Raw genomic sequence first — 14,544 nt, forward strand, 5'->3', positions numbered from 1 at the left:
CAAAATTGTTGGAGTGCTTCAGATCACTTGATACAATCAAAATTTTTTTAAAAAAAATTAAAAAAAAAAACCTAAAATTATAGGATTTTACCTCGATTTTCATGCCCAAAGTCAAAATCATTATCAAACATCTGTCTACCATTTTTAACTATCCTGAAGCACACAATGCGGTCAAAAATGGAAGAAAAAAAAAAGGAAAAAAGTTCAAAATAACAAATATTTTGCCTCGATTTGCATGTTTAAGGTCAAATTCACTAGGAGGCCTCTTCTTACCATTTCAGTCAACCCAGAATCACTTGATGCAGTCAAAATTGGCAGAAAGAGATTAAAAAAAAAAGAAACAAAAACAAAACAAAATAAAAAACAAAAAATCTAAAATGACAAAGGTTTTGTCTCAAATTGCGTGCACAAAGTCAAAATTGCTGCTAAACCCCACATTACCATTTTGGACTATCCTGCATCACCTAATATAGTAAAAAATGATAAAAACGTAGCAGAAAATTTAAAAATAAAAAATAAAAGCTAAAAGAAAGTAAAAAAAAAAAAAAAAAATGATTTCCAATCTCCATTTTAATCATTCAGTCAAAATGGTCATCGACAAGGAGGTAAGAGTAAGACATATAACTTATGCATACCTCCTTAGGAAAAACAAACTATACCTCCTTCCTAGGCTTTTTTGCTCCCAACTTGTTTTACCCATCTCAAAAGCATAATTTTTTTTTTTTCAAACATATTTTTTTGCTTCCCTATCTTCTTTATAAAAATTAAGGTTAGGACCTCATGCCCTGATTCCCTATTTCCCAAAATGCCCTCCTAAAAAGATTTGATCTTTACTCATTTTCTGAGCAGCTGAATTGGACATAGACCAAGTCTCGATTTGATTTATCATAACACCCATGCAAAAATTAGACAATTCGTTGTCAAGACAATAAAGGTCAACCTACTGGTCAAGATGTGGAATTTGAAGTCTAGAGTTAGCTCAACAAATTATGACTTACAGGTGGTAAAAGATATTAGATAACTTTTGTTTTCTAGACATACTAGAATATATAAAATATAAGGCTTTTGACTGTTTCATAAAATATGAGACATTTGATTGATTTATAAAATATAAAACTATAGTGCAAATTATTTTGAACCTAACTTAAAAGTTCTCAGATTGTGATGTGTCTAGTTAAGGTAAGGATACCAAAGATCAAAAGAAATAAAATTAACCCAAAAACTTATGATTGTAGTTTTATTGGTTCTGCTTCCAATAAATCATGTTCTGGATTTTTACTAGTTAAATTAGAAGGGTACAATTTAAAATAATACAATTATAGGGATGAACGATGATGAGGTTTTGAAGTTTGATTGCCAATGAAATTTGGTTTTGCAAAATAACGTACAAAATGTAGATAGAAGCTTTAGAGATGATTTCATTACAAGCCTCTTGGTGGAGAGAATCTTCAATTCATTTGGAAGTTGTTTCTTCACCCAATTCCTTCACCATCACCACCCCTCCCCACTTTTTGGAGAGAGGCTATAATACTTTAGGAAATCACATCTAGGAACTAGTCAATTTTACCACCCAAGGTTAAAACCTCAAGTTACAAATGGGTCTTCGGAAAGAAGAAAAGGCTCAATGGAACAATTGATAAATAAATAAATTCCAATAACATCTCCTTAGATTTTAATATGATACTACATCTCTTAAGTTTTAAAAATTTCTGCATTAAGACAATTGATAAATGGGTAAATTTCAAAAAATATTCTTTCTTGCAATACAAGTGGTGATAAGACAGTTGACCTACAAATTTGAGAGTTTGAAAAGTTCCCACATGGCATCCTAGCTAATGGTATAAAGCTAGTAGTAGTGGTGGTGGTAGTAGGTAGCAGGAAAAGATGAGGTGTTGTTGTATTTGAGCTTAGTCATTTGGAAAATCCCCATGCTTGGGTAGTGGATACCAAAGTCCCTAAATATATTTACATTGATTGTTAAATTGACACATACGAAAAGGTTAATAGTGAATCAGCATTTATGCGAATGCATAGTCTTCACCTATGCCAAGAAGGGGTATAATTAACCTTAAATTTGTGTCTAGGAAAACATTAGGATTGACTAATGGGCATATTATATTCATGACATTAGGAGGAATTTGATTAGTCAGTAAGGATGGAATCAAACTAGTCTTTGAGTTAGGGAAAATTATCCTACCTTGTAATGATGTCTTCTTAGGGCAAAGACATTGTAGTGGTGGACTGTTTGTGTTCATTATTCTTAATAATGTATGAATTGAACTACTAGCTCTTCCACTTATTTTTCTTTAGATATTTTCCATAGACTAGGACATGTAAATTTTACACTTATTAGAAGAATAAGAAATATAGGTCTAATATCAAATTTAGCTAACTCTAAATTAAAAAGGAATTTTAAATTTGTGTATAGACTAGATTCACTTAGAAATGTATACATATGTTACTACTAGCTTAATCTTGAAATTTTTATAGCTTCCATGTTGAGCTTTTGGACAATCTTGTGATGCTTTCTCAAATTCTTACCATTGCTCTCAAGTATTTGGTTGAAATCACTAACCGAGTTCCATATAAGACCCAAGTACCCACATGAGGTGGTGCCTTTAAGTGTTATTACGAAAAAAATCCACACATAATAGTATTTGTGATTGTATTAAGCATCATAATCATCCAAAAGTTCTCCACCTACTCAGTTGAACCTAAGTCTCATAAGTAATCAATCTAGGGCTACATGAAATATCTTTGGCAAAAGCTAGTCTAGAATGTTCTAGGTGAAGGATAGTTAATGCCTCATGCCTTCTTTAACACCTAAACTAGACTTCACACTAGTATTCTTATGTTTTACCTCTTTTTTAGGTCTTTTTTATATTCAATCCGATGGCCTCGACTCCATGCCTCTATTTACAGCATCCACCCTCATCATTTGTGAATGATGGGCATCATTTTAAAACATATATATTGGGTACACCAGGTGTACCACCTAGCATGTTGATTGGTACACTAAAATCAATATGATTTTAACATGTGCTTGTATTTTTATTGCACTAGACAATTATAATTATTTTTTTTTAACAAACCATACACATGGTAAAATTATATTGGTCTTAGTATATCAATCAACATACTAGGTGGTACACCGAGTGTACCTAATAATTTCTCCACAGTTTTGCATCTTAAAGAATCCCCATGCTTTAGTATGTCTTCACGAGTTGTCATGCTCAAGGGTTAAGCCACAGGGCAACCTAGCTCTAGGGGCATGTGCCACGTTTGACAATTTTGCGCTTATTATGCTAAATTATATTGGCTATTCTATACCAATAGAGTTGGGATTTCCTAAAAAGAGAATGTTAACTTGTGCCAACAATTCAAGTGCATGATTTGCTAAGTTTATAGGATTTCATGTGGAAAAATTAAATTGGGGATTGGTGTTGGTAGCCCCATCTTAGTGGAGGGTAACAAAAATTTGCCATGACTAGCTTAACTACTCCACAAATTATTCTTTATTTCTACTATCGAGCTACCAAAAAAAAAAAAGTTGAAGGATGCTTCATCGAGACCTCCAATGCTAAGTTATGCCTAGATTAAGAAAAGTATACAAGATCTAATAGTCTCGTGTGCAATTACATATATAAAGAAATCCTCCTATGCTTAAGCATGTCCCTCCTTTGTTCTCCATTTAAAAAAAAGTTGTTGCCTACAAGTAGTTAAAAGTTTGACTAATATAGAAAGTGCAATCTACACATTAAACCTTTGTTGGTTCCTCAGCTAGCATAACAATGGTATTTTCTTTTCTCCTTTATAGAGATGCTGAACCAACCTATATACAATTAGATGGTCTATCTCCATTTTATTAATCTTGAGATAGATTGCATCCCTCATAGCACTGTTGTTAGTTGATCGTTATTAAAATGTCATTTCAAAACAAGAGATCATTATACAGATAGTGAACCAACCTATATATGTTCAAACGATCTATCTCCATTCTATTCATCCTAAGATCAATTGCATCCCTCATAGCACCGTTGTTAGTTTATCATTATTAAAATGTCATTTCAAAACAAATGATCAAAAAAATATTAGTGTAGCTTCAATCAACATATAAATAAAAAGAATAATTAAATATTTATACGATGAGTTGATAGCTATCTTTTTTCATCTACACATTCTTAAAATGATTTCATTCTATTTCGCCTACTTTTATATCCTTGTGCAATAAACCATCTATTCCATTGTCTCCCCCCCCCCCCCCCCCCCCAACTCTTAAAAAATCAACTCATTTTATGTTAAGCACAATGAAGACTTCTCCAAATCAAATCAAATTTCTCTCCATTACCAATCCTACTCCCATGGAAAACTGGAGGCAAGAACTCATAGCCCACAAGATGAAACATTCCAACATGGAACAATCCAGAGTGACCCGTCACAGGGACTGATCCATATATCGTCCAATAGTACAAATACACCCACTAAAACTTGAAAATTTTCCTGCATATTTTAAATGCTATAAAAGAAAACATCATACAACATACATTTTTAAAAAAAATTTACACTCAAGAAGTGCAGGGATCAAACTATAATGTGTGATGTAAAATGTTTTTTAAATTTTAATAAAACAAAAAAAAATATATATATATATATATATATATATAAGAATTATTTGTGTTATACATATATATATATATATATATATATATATATATATATATATGTATAACACAAATAATTCTGTAAAAAAAATGTTGGCTCAACCACTGCCCTTAACCAATAATATTGAGTACAGGATCATGCAGGGCGACTAGTAAGGTCGACTTCAGAGCTTTAGTAAGGGTAGAAGTCACCTAAACGGGCTGTTGGACTCCAGTTCTTCTAGCTTCATATTCTGTCATTCTTTTGACCTTCATAATTCACAATAGTAGAATTAAGCCGTATCAAATGAAGTACGAATAAGATTAGTGCTGTCTTCATGAGACCCAAAAGGTAAAAATTTATGTCCCTCATTTCTTTGGATGAGAGAGAGAGAGAGAGGCTGGGCATCTAGCGGCCAATAACTATCTCCACAAAGACTGACCTTATATTGACCCATTCAGTGGAGACCCTAAAAAGAACCAAAATGCATAAAATGCACAAAACTCATGAATGTTATTGCATCAAATTAAGTCTTTGACCAGGGATCAGGAAAATTCCCACTATCACAGGCAGGCCAGCCGGGCGTGAGCTTTCCTCAGATTTAGCAGGGGGCCTCAGGCCCTACTTAGCTTCGTTTGTCATTGTCAGTCAACTAAGTAGGGCCTTTTGAATTGAATCTTAAGTAAACGTCACCTTTGGTTAGAAAATGAAATGGAATGGCATAAATAAAATAACAAATTAAATCAAGAATAAGTATAAATCAAAATCATTCTATTTGACTCCATTTCATCTGAAATATCAAAAGAATATTGAATGCCTGGTGCATTGATGAAAAGGAGCACAAGCACATACTGGGAAGGAAGCTGCTGTTAATCTGTGGCGTAGAAAAAATCAGGGTAGTGACTGAAAACAGATTGCTCCAAGTGCTTGTGCTTCAAAATCTTGATAGACAGGAACAGTCCGTCCTTTTGGTCTAGCCTGCCTTTATTCAATGGAAGCAGGCAGGGGCTCAAAATATCAACTTAGTTTAGCAAAACTTGGTCCAAATCTCAAAAATAAAGATGGACACAAGCTAGGTCTATCCTGGACACTGCATTTACAAGAAACCAATGCATTTGTCACTTTCAAATCATCTAAACAGAGCCCTTCACTGAAGACTATATTTAAAATCTGTTGATGTATTCTCATTATGTCCTGCAAAATCCTTTTACCAGTCGACTTCCAACTAAGAACCAAATACTGCCTGGTTCTGTACCCAAAAGTCCTACACAGGCACTAGTAAGTTTTGCTGCCACCATGTTCAATCAAACATTTATCTTCCAAAGAATGCAATGACATATTTTGGAACCAAAGAGATATCCTAATCTTCTTGTTACCACATGCCTAAATGTTCAGTCCAAAGAATGCAATGAAAATTTTTTCAGGACTAGAAAGAAAATATCCCCATAATGGAGAAAAGTAGGCTGCTATACAATAAAAAATTGCTTGGTCCTTGCATTGAATATGAATTCCATATACACTGAAACAAACAATGGTATAGATTTAACAGAATTCTTAAGAATACACTTTTCTTCCTGAAAATCTATCCTCCATTTGTAATATTTTCACTAGTACAATGAATCATTGAATAGATACAGGAACGTATTTTGTCTACTAGGATGAATTTGGACGGATGCCTTTTACAGAAGGCTGAAAAAAGAGGAAAACTTTGGGGGTTGGGAGACGCAGGGTGGGCTGTATATGCCACTAAGAAATACATTCCATGCCCTTTTCCTGGGTACTCTTTTTCAACTCAAATCCAAAATTTGCAAGGTTGAAACACAAGGCTTTTACTCGTGGGAGAAATTTTCTACAAGATGAGCATTCCTTCCAAATGCCAAGAAATTTATAAGGGTAAACAGCATAACCTCCAACAATTATTGTTCAACTACAAATCTATATCACATATATCAAAATTTTCAATAAGTTTCCATTGCCAAATCGACTTAAAAGAGTACATTATGTTAAAATAGTCACATCCATAATTCTCTTGTGAAATAATTCTCTGTTTCACAAGAAGCACAAAATGCAAGATACACAAACTTTATACAGGATTATCTGTATGCGTAGACAGCTATAATTGGGCTGCAAATAGTATCCATTTAAACAACCCTCCAGGGATGGTTATCAGATCACCTCAAGAAATGTAGAGAGGCTCTAGTTCCACCTTCCTCCTGATCCTGATATAAGGTTCATTTCAACATTACAAAACTGATTAGAAAGCTCTGAAATGCACAACTCAAATAATTCAAATGTAGAAAAACAAGGCTACCCATCATAATAGCCCACTAAGATTTCATGCAAATGTATTTTATTCCAGAACACTAAATTGAGCGATCCAAGTTTTAATCCAATATTTTAAACAAGCAATTTTTAATATTGAAAGTGGAGCATTATTTGCATTATAATCTTTACTATCATTATTAACCAACTTTACAACCAAAGTATATACTCATTAAATTTAGAAACACCTCAACATCCTCTCATTAGTATATGAGTACCATTATTTTCTCAATTATGCATCCACATAAGCACACCTCTAATGCATTGCATTTCAGAGCACTATGACACAAACATGTTACTGTACTATGGAATAGAATATCCTGCAGTCTAGGTGAATTGGGTGAATCTTGAGATTGTGATGTGGATCTGCATTTGCATGGGTTCCATCTTTGCATTTGCTGTGGACTAGGCCAAGCTGCAGCAAGGCTGTGAGGCTGGGTTTTTTTATTTTGGTGAGATATAATCTAAGGATAGCTAGAAGATCAGTGGGTTCCTCTTTTCGTTAGAGTGAATTATTAGGGTCAAAGTTACTTACTGTTCAAAGAGATTTGCAAATAATTTTTTAGGCAAAAGATGTTGACCTCTCTTGAGGTTTGGTGCTAAGGCATAGACCTCCCTTGAGGCTTGGCAAAAATATGCAAACCTCCCTTGAGATTTCAAAATTTTCACAGACCTCACCCAAGGTTTTGCAAAAAAATACAAACCTCCCTTGATACTTGGCTCAAGGGAGTTCGGCATCTTTTTGTCAAACTTCAGGAGAGTGGGATTTTTGAAACCTTGGGGAAGGTCTGCATCTTTTTTACCAACATTAGGAAAGGTCAATGCTTTTTACCCTAATTTTGTTAGATGAAACAAAAAGATTACTCTTATAAGTTACTTCATGTTATTATCATATGTTAATGAGCATTAGTAAGGATATGATAGTCATTACGATAGACATGAGATATAGAAATAGAGAAAGAGAACCGTCACTATGTTAGGTTCTCATACTACAACAAAATCTTCAACTATTTTTTCTTCTTTTTGCATGGTATCAAAGCAATGATCCTAAACCCTAAAACTATCATCATCATCATGCACAGTAGTGCACATGCCCAAAGCCCATACAACATAGTGCAGTCAAAATCTTGGTTGGAAACCCATCTCGCTGTTGCCTCTCTTCTCTGCTAAGCAATAGTTCCAGGCTTCCTTTCAACAAACCAACACCACAGTTGCACTCAGGGTATTGATTCAGTTATCCTAGAAATTTAATCACTGGCTGTCATCACACATGCACTCACACCCCACCCACTGTCCAGTAGTCAGACGCCATGCCTAGCACATGAAGCTTTTTCCAGCCATGTTTTCCACTCTGGCTTGGTTACCCTTAATCATATGGAAATGTATAACATGTTTTCAAAGTCCAAAAACTCGTGGGCATCCTTGTTTTTATCCAAATTTCAGATCTTGAAATGATATGTGATTGTGACAGATGACTATGAACTACTGTACTCATAAGATTTTGTGTCTCTGCCAGTTTGATATTGGTTGATTGTGTGTGGTTGTTAGTAGTATAAAGCACGTGTGGTGTTGTCCAATATATCTTGCTGATGGAAACAATAAACCCAAGAGTCTTATTCCCTCTTAGTCTAACAAAAAATCAAGCTAAAAGCTAAACAGGGACCACTACTTGCAGTGGTCATTTCCAGGAAATTGCGTTGATTGTTTCCTTCTGGTAGAACTCAATGGGACCTCATATTGCTAGAATATATACCTTGATACCACGAAAGAGATGTGGAATTATGTTAAACTGCAGTGCTCCAAGTAATTCAACTTGTATGCATAACATGTTATGGGAGTATTTCTAGTTGTAGCTAGGAGACTAAGTATAACCGAGTATTTCGCTAAGATCCAGTGTATCCACAAGGCACTTAACATTATGCAACTCCATAACAGCTCATATCCATGAGATGCAAAAGTAGAGGGAGCAGATGAGTTCATCAGATCCTAGCGGGTTTGAAACCTGAGTTTGAACCAATATGATCTCAAATTCTCCATAATGCAAACTTGCCTTCTTTTGCACTTATTCCTCATCTCCTAGTTCAGGTATCCCAATTTTTGGCTTTTGTAAAGTTGGCATTTATCACACAAGGTAGTTCCGGCAATGGATAGTAGCAGAGGTTCCCATGGAGGTTCACATAGTCATTTGAGGAAGGAATGGATGTGGAATTTCTTTTTTTTTTTGGGGGGGGAGGAGGGTGTTAGGACTGCACGAGTCGCCAATGCAGCCACCACAGTTTACAACCCCTACTTGTTAAAATATTAAAGAACAACATACCATGTTTATGTCTAAGGAAGAGTAATCAAAGTTCCTACTCCATCAAGTATCAAAGCAAGCATTTCTTCCCATTGCATCCAGTGCTCAAATAGATAACATTACAGCTTGTTTGTCATCTAGTATCTCTCCTACTAGTCCTTGAGTCACAGATTTCATTGGCACAAACCAAATGACAAGAATAACCAATTTCTTTTCCACCTTCCACACAATTTACCTCATGTTACCATTGCCAAAGGATCCACTACCACAATTACAGGAATGGAAAGAGTAAACCTACTTCCTCCATCTCTCTTTGCCTAGATTCCCCTTTAATCTCACACATGTTAGCAAGATTATAAGGTCAAGGATTGTTCCATAACCTTCTTTACTTCTTATGACACAATCTCCCTCCACTAACAATATTATTGCATCCACACCAGTTCAAATCTATGGTCACCTTGGTCGTCCTTCCTTGGACAAGTTAAAACAATTGATTCCTAATTTATTCGTCTAGCTTAGAGTGCAAGTCTTGTCAGTTGGAAAAGCAGCATGTCTTCCTAATTCAATAAACAGGTTGTCAGCTCTTTTACATTAGTACATTCTGAGTAGAGCATGTTAAAGTTAGCATTAAGATTTTTTTTTTTAACATTTATTGATGACTACTCAAGGGTGACTTGGCTTTATTTAATTATCTAAGTTATTTATGATCTTTTGTGCCTTTTGTTCCAAAATTAAGACTCAATTCAACTAACCTACCTGAATGCTTCACCATGATGATGCCTAGGAGTTCTTTAGAACCTAATTCACCGTCTATATGACTAAATGCAGAATTATTTATCAGTCATCTAGTGCCCACACTCCACAACAAAACTGGATTCACAGAAAGGAAAAATGAAAATATCTTTGAAGTCACTCATAACTTCTTGTACCAGGTGAATGTCCCTACATGTTTTAGAGTGATGTTGTGCTCATTGCTTGCTACCTTATGAGAATTTCATCTTCTCTCCTTGGTAGTAAAATACCTTACTCTATTATCTTCCCATTCCTTATGCTCCATTGTACTCACTACCTCCCTATGCATTTGGGTGCATCTTTTGTCCATTAGTTAACTTAAGGAGTGGATAAGTTGACTTCTCGTGCTCTTTAAGTGTATTTTTCTAAGATATTTTCATGCTCAAAAGGCCATTGTTAAAGTCCTACTTTGTCCCGTTCCCTCATCTCTAGGCACTACCTTCTTTGAGTCTCTAACTCCTTTAGTATTTCCAATCTTGATTAGTCCTTTCCCATGCCTAGTCTTCCAAATCCAAGCCTATTGTTTCTTCCTAGTCATCCTTGTAAGTCTTCATCTCAATTAAGTCCTTGTTGCTTGAATCATCCTGTTAAATAAATAAATAAATAACATAGCAGGGAGGATTCCTCCATATCCTCCTGTTGCGCCTTCAGTTTCCTTGTTTGATGATCTAATCTCTCATGATATTATCCTTCATATTACTGTTGCAAAAGGTAACACTTGTACACAACATTCAATTGATTTTTTAAAAATTTTCTATTTCCCTTACACGTGTCACAAGCCTAACCCAAGTTGCAATTGATGAAGAGATGCATGTTTTACACTTGAGAGCTTTTTCCACACAACATATCATTGAAAGGATCTCAAAGACTCACCAAAGCACAAAATCCAGGTTCTTTCAGAAAACAGATTCCAATTTGAAGACTGCATACTGCATAACTACATTGATAAACTCTCACTAACCTGCCAATAAGTTTGTGGTTAGATGTACAAAGTGTGCACTATGAAGATCAATCCTTATGGTGGCAACTCGCCTAAAAGCCTACCCTATTGCCAAAAGGGTATACTCAAGTGGATGGTTTCGACTACTCTAATACATCATTCCCAATTTCCAGATATACATCTTTTTATCTCATTAGCCACCACGTGTCGTCGTCCTTTAGATGTGAAGAACATCTTCCTATATGATGATCTTCACAATGTGTCTATATAGAGCAACCACTTGGTTTTTTTTATCAAGGAAACCAACATTTGATGCAATGTCTAAAAAATTCCCTCACAAGCATGCTTTGGTAGGAGTAGTGCAGAATTGCTTGCCATTGCAATTGATGAAGAGATTCATGCTATATGCTAGAGGGCTTGTGTCACTTCTTTCAAATAAGTATGTGATAAATGTCACTAGGTGTACACTATGAAGGTTAATCCCTATGGTTGCGACTCACCTAAAGGCCTACCTTGCTGCTAAGGGTATGCTCAATTGTATGGTTTTGACTACTATGACACATTTTCCCCAGTCACCAAATTTACATCGTTTTATCCCTTTAGCCACCATGTTTCATTGGCATTTGCATCAAATAGATGTGAAGAATGCCATCCTTCCTGGAGATCTTCACAATAGGTCTATATGGAGCAACCACCTGGGTTTGTTGCTCAAGGGAGCCAACTTTTGGTGCAACATCTAAAACATCCCCTAATAAAGCATGCTTTGGTAGGGTACAGTGCAGCAATACTTGAGTTTGGCCTTCGAAGATATCTGGTAGATCACTCTAAGTAAGGATTTTACTAGTTGTGCATGAGGATGATATTGTCACTAGCGTTAATAATAGTCAAGGTGTACACCTAATAATAGTTTTCTACAAATAAAATTTCTTGAAATACTTCTTGGGCATAAGTATCCAAATCTTGAATGAAATTTTCCTGTCATATGAAAGTATGCTCTAGAAATTTTCAGATGAGACTATGCTATTGCAATTCCAACTTGGATCTCCTTACAACAAATTACTAGATGTGACAACTTGTTGGCTGATCATGTATGATACCAAAAACTTGTTGGGAAGTTAAACTACCTCATAGACACTCGACCAAACATGTCTTTCACAACAAAGCATTGCCCCTGAACAAGTCACAATGATGTTATTCATATTTTGCAGTACCACAAAGTTGCACCTAGGAGAGGTCTTTTGTATCATTATAAGCGCCATGTGCGTTTAGGAATACACACACACACATAGATTGAGTTGGGTCTCCCACTAACACAAGATCCATGATCAATAGTATGTGTTTGTTGGTTATAATCTCATATTCGAAAAAATTAAGTAGTCATGTATAGGACCATGGTCGTATAGATATGAACTAGTCTTGCTAAAGAAAATGCTAGAAGAACTTGGTTCTCCACATTCCCAGCCTATGGAGTTGGTGTGTGATAATCAAGCTACCATTCACGAAAAGAACTTTATGTTGTTTAAGGGAAAGAACCAAAAAAAAAAAATTAAAAAAAACAAAATGAACTTTTAGTATTTATCAACAATTTTAAAAAATAATATTTCATGTATATTCTTTCTCAAATAAAAAGAAAAAAAATTGGTTAACCTAAAAAATGATAATAATTGAATAAACTACTAAAAAAAACTAACTTTTGAATCTCAAAACCACAACGAAACATGAAAATCAACTTAACCAGTGAGTGTTTTGCCACTTCTTCTCAATGGCAGAACCCTATATTCCTCCAAGAGTGAAGAGTGGTTTTGTCAAAACAACATGAGACCTCAAGTTCTAGTTTGTCCTCTTTTTTAGCACAAAGCTAACATAGACAAGGAACGGAAGGTAATCGGGTAAAAATAAATGCAACAAAAAAACTGATGTTTTGGGGGATTTAAACTGGTCAAGTTTCTAAGGATATGATAGGTCATGAATCATGTGAATGGGTGATTTTAGATCCATATATTAGATCCACCAAATGAATCAATAGATTCGGAAATGAATCAGTTGTTTTTAGATTTGTCAGTAAGGTTCGAATCAATTTGGCATGGAATTGATACAAATTGTATGAATCAAATCACAAGTCATAAGATTCTAACAACTATAGTTTAGGGCAATGTGCTTCCATTTTTATGACCAAATTTGAAAACACACAATAACCAAATAAAACTTGAAAATGTCATCAACTTCACCTTGTCTTTTTCCCTCCTTCTCTACATGTTTGGCTCCCTAAAAACTGTGATTATTCTCCAAAGCTCTCACACAGCAGCTCATTAACTATGTTATTAGATGCCAAACCAAAAAAAAAAAAAAAAGCACACGCGCAAACTTTGAGTATGGACTCCATGCCCAACAACCCAAATCCAAGTCATCAATCACAAGCCCACAACCAAATCCAACCCATGAAGTCCAATAGAAGATTTTGTTAATGATGCCAACCAAGTTTGCCCATGGATTTAAAAGAGAAACAAGGATATTACATAAGCTCGAATACAAACTAAAACAAAATGTCCAACATTGGGTATGTTAAGCAACCACTTTGACTAAAAGTTTTTAAGTTTGTTAACTTATGGAACAACAATGCATGTCAAGCCACACCCTGCCATATGTGAAAACCGATTGACAATTGCAAATAAAGGGAAAAACAAATGATGAATAGCACTCATTATGGGTAACACAACAAAATTGATAATGAACATAGGCAACAAGAATAGAACCCCTCATGGCAACCATGGCTTTGATAACATGGTAAGGAACCACTTTACCTAAAAACTTCAAGTCATTAGATTGTGACCTGACAATGTATATCAAGCCTTGATAAGGTAAAAAGGAAATATATGTAGAGATCAACATCTTCACAATCTACAACCTCTTTTGAGGCAACAATGTAGCCACTAGCGTGAAGAGCTTGGGTGTGTAGAATCTACCATGGGTAAGAATCTAACAGTGAAGGGTTATGGAAATACTAAGATTCATGAGTTTATACATTTAGAAATACCTGAACAATTTTTAGAAAATGAAAACTTACATAAATTGGACGAACAAAAATTAAAAAATAAAAAGAAAGTCAAAAATAATTTATGTTTATTAAAAATTGAAAACAGCAATGAACCAGCCCTAAGTTTTTAAAATAAAGATTAGTCTCTTCTATTTTCTAGCCCCGTAACAAAAAAAAAAAACTAATTAAAAAAATTAAATAGAAATGGAGCAGGTTAAGTCCCTTATAATATAGTTTTGTTCAAAGAATACATGTATTTATTTTTTGATTTTTCCAATTGAGATTGAGCCATGATCCAAGATGAAGGATCTCTTACATTCAACTTAAAGGCTACAGGTTCAAGTCATGAAAACAGCCTCTTTAAATGTGGAGGTAAGGCTACATGCATCAGGCCCTCATGAGAAACTAATACGATATCCGGATTTCAGCATTTATTTATGTATTTGTGAAATACACCCCACGACCCCCACTCGTCCCCCAAACCCCAACCCCCAATTTTTCCCACTAACAATCATTTGA

The 14,544-nt window shown here is 34.9% G+C and overlaps 1 protein-coding gene across 3 annotated transcripts in view; it reads right to left on the reverse strand.

The window, feature by feature from the left end:
• Positions 1-6,588: 6,588 nt before the first annotated feature.
• LOC131153351 (phytanoyl-CoA dioxygenase) overlaps positions 6,589-14,544 on the reverse strand; it is a 37,515-nt gene continuing 29,559 nt past the window's right edge. For all 3 annotated transcript variants that reach the window (XM_058105614.1, XM_058105613.1, XM_058105611.1), the window contains one exon: positions 6,589-6,860. In XM_058105614.1, the coding sequence (XP_057961597.1) occupies positions 6,818-6,860 (43 nt within the window). In that variant the 3' untranslated portion in view covers positions 6,589-6,817. The remainder of the gene's footprint in view (positions 6,861-14,544) is intronic.

The sequence above is a fragment of the Malania oleifera genome, chromosome 4, assembly GCF_029873635.1.
Source record: "Malania oleifera isolate guangnan ecotype guangnan chromosome 4, ASM2987363v1, whole genome shotgun sequence".
Lineage (NCBI taxonomy): Eukaryota > Viridiplantae > Streptophyta > Magnoliopsida > Santalales > Ximeniaceae > Malania > Malania oleifera.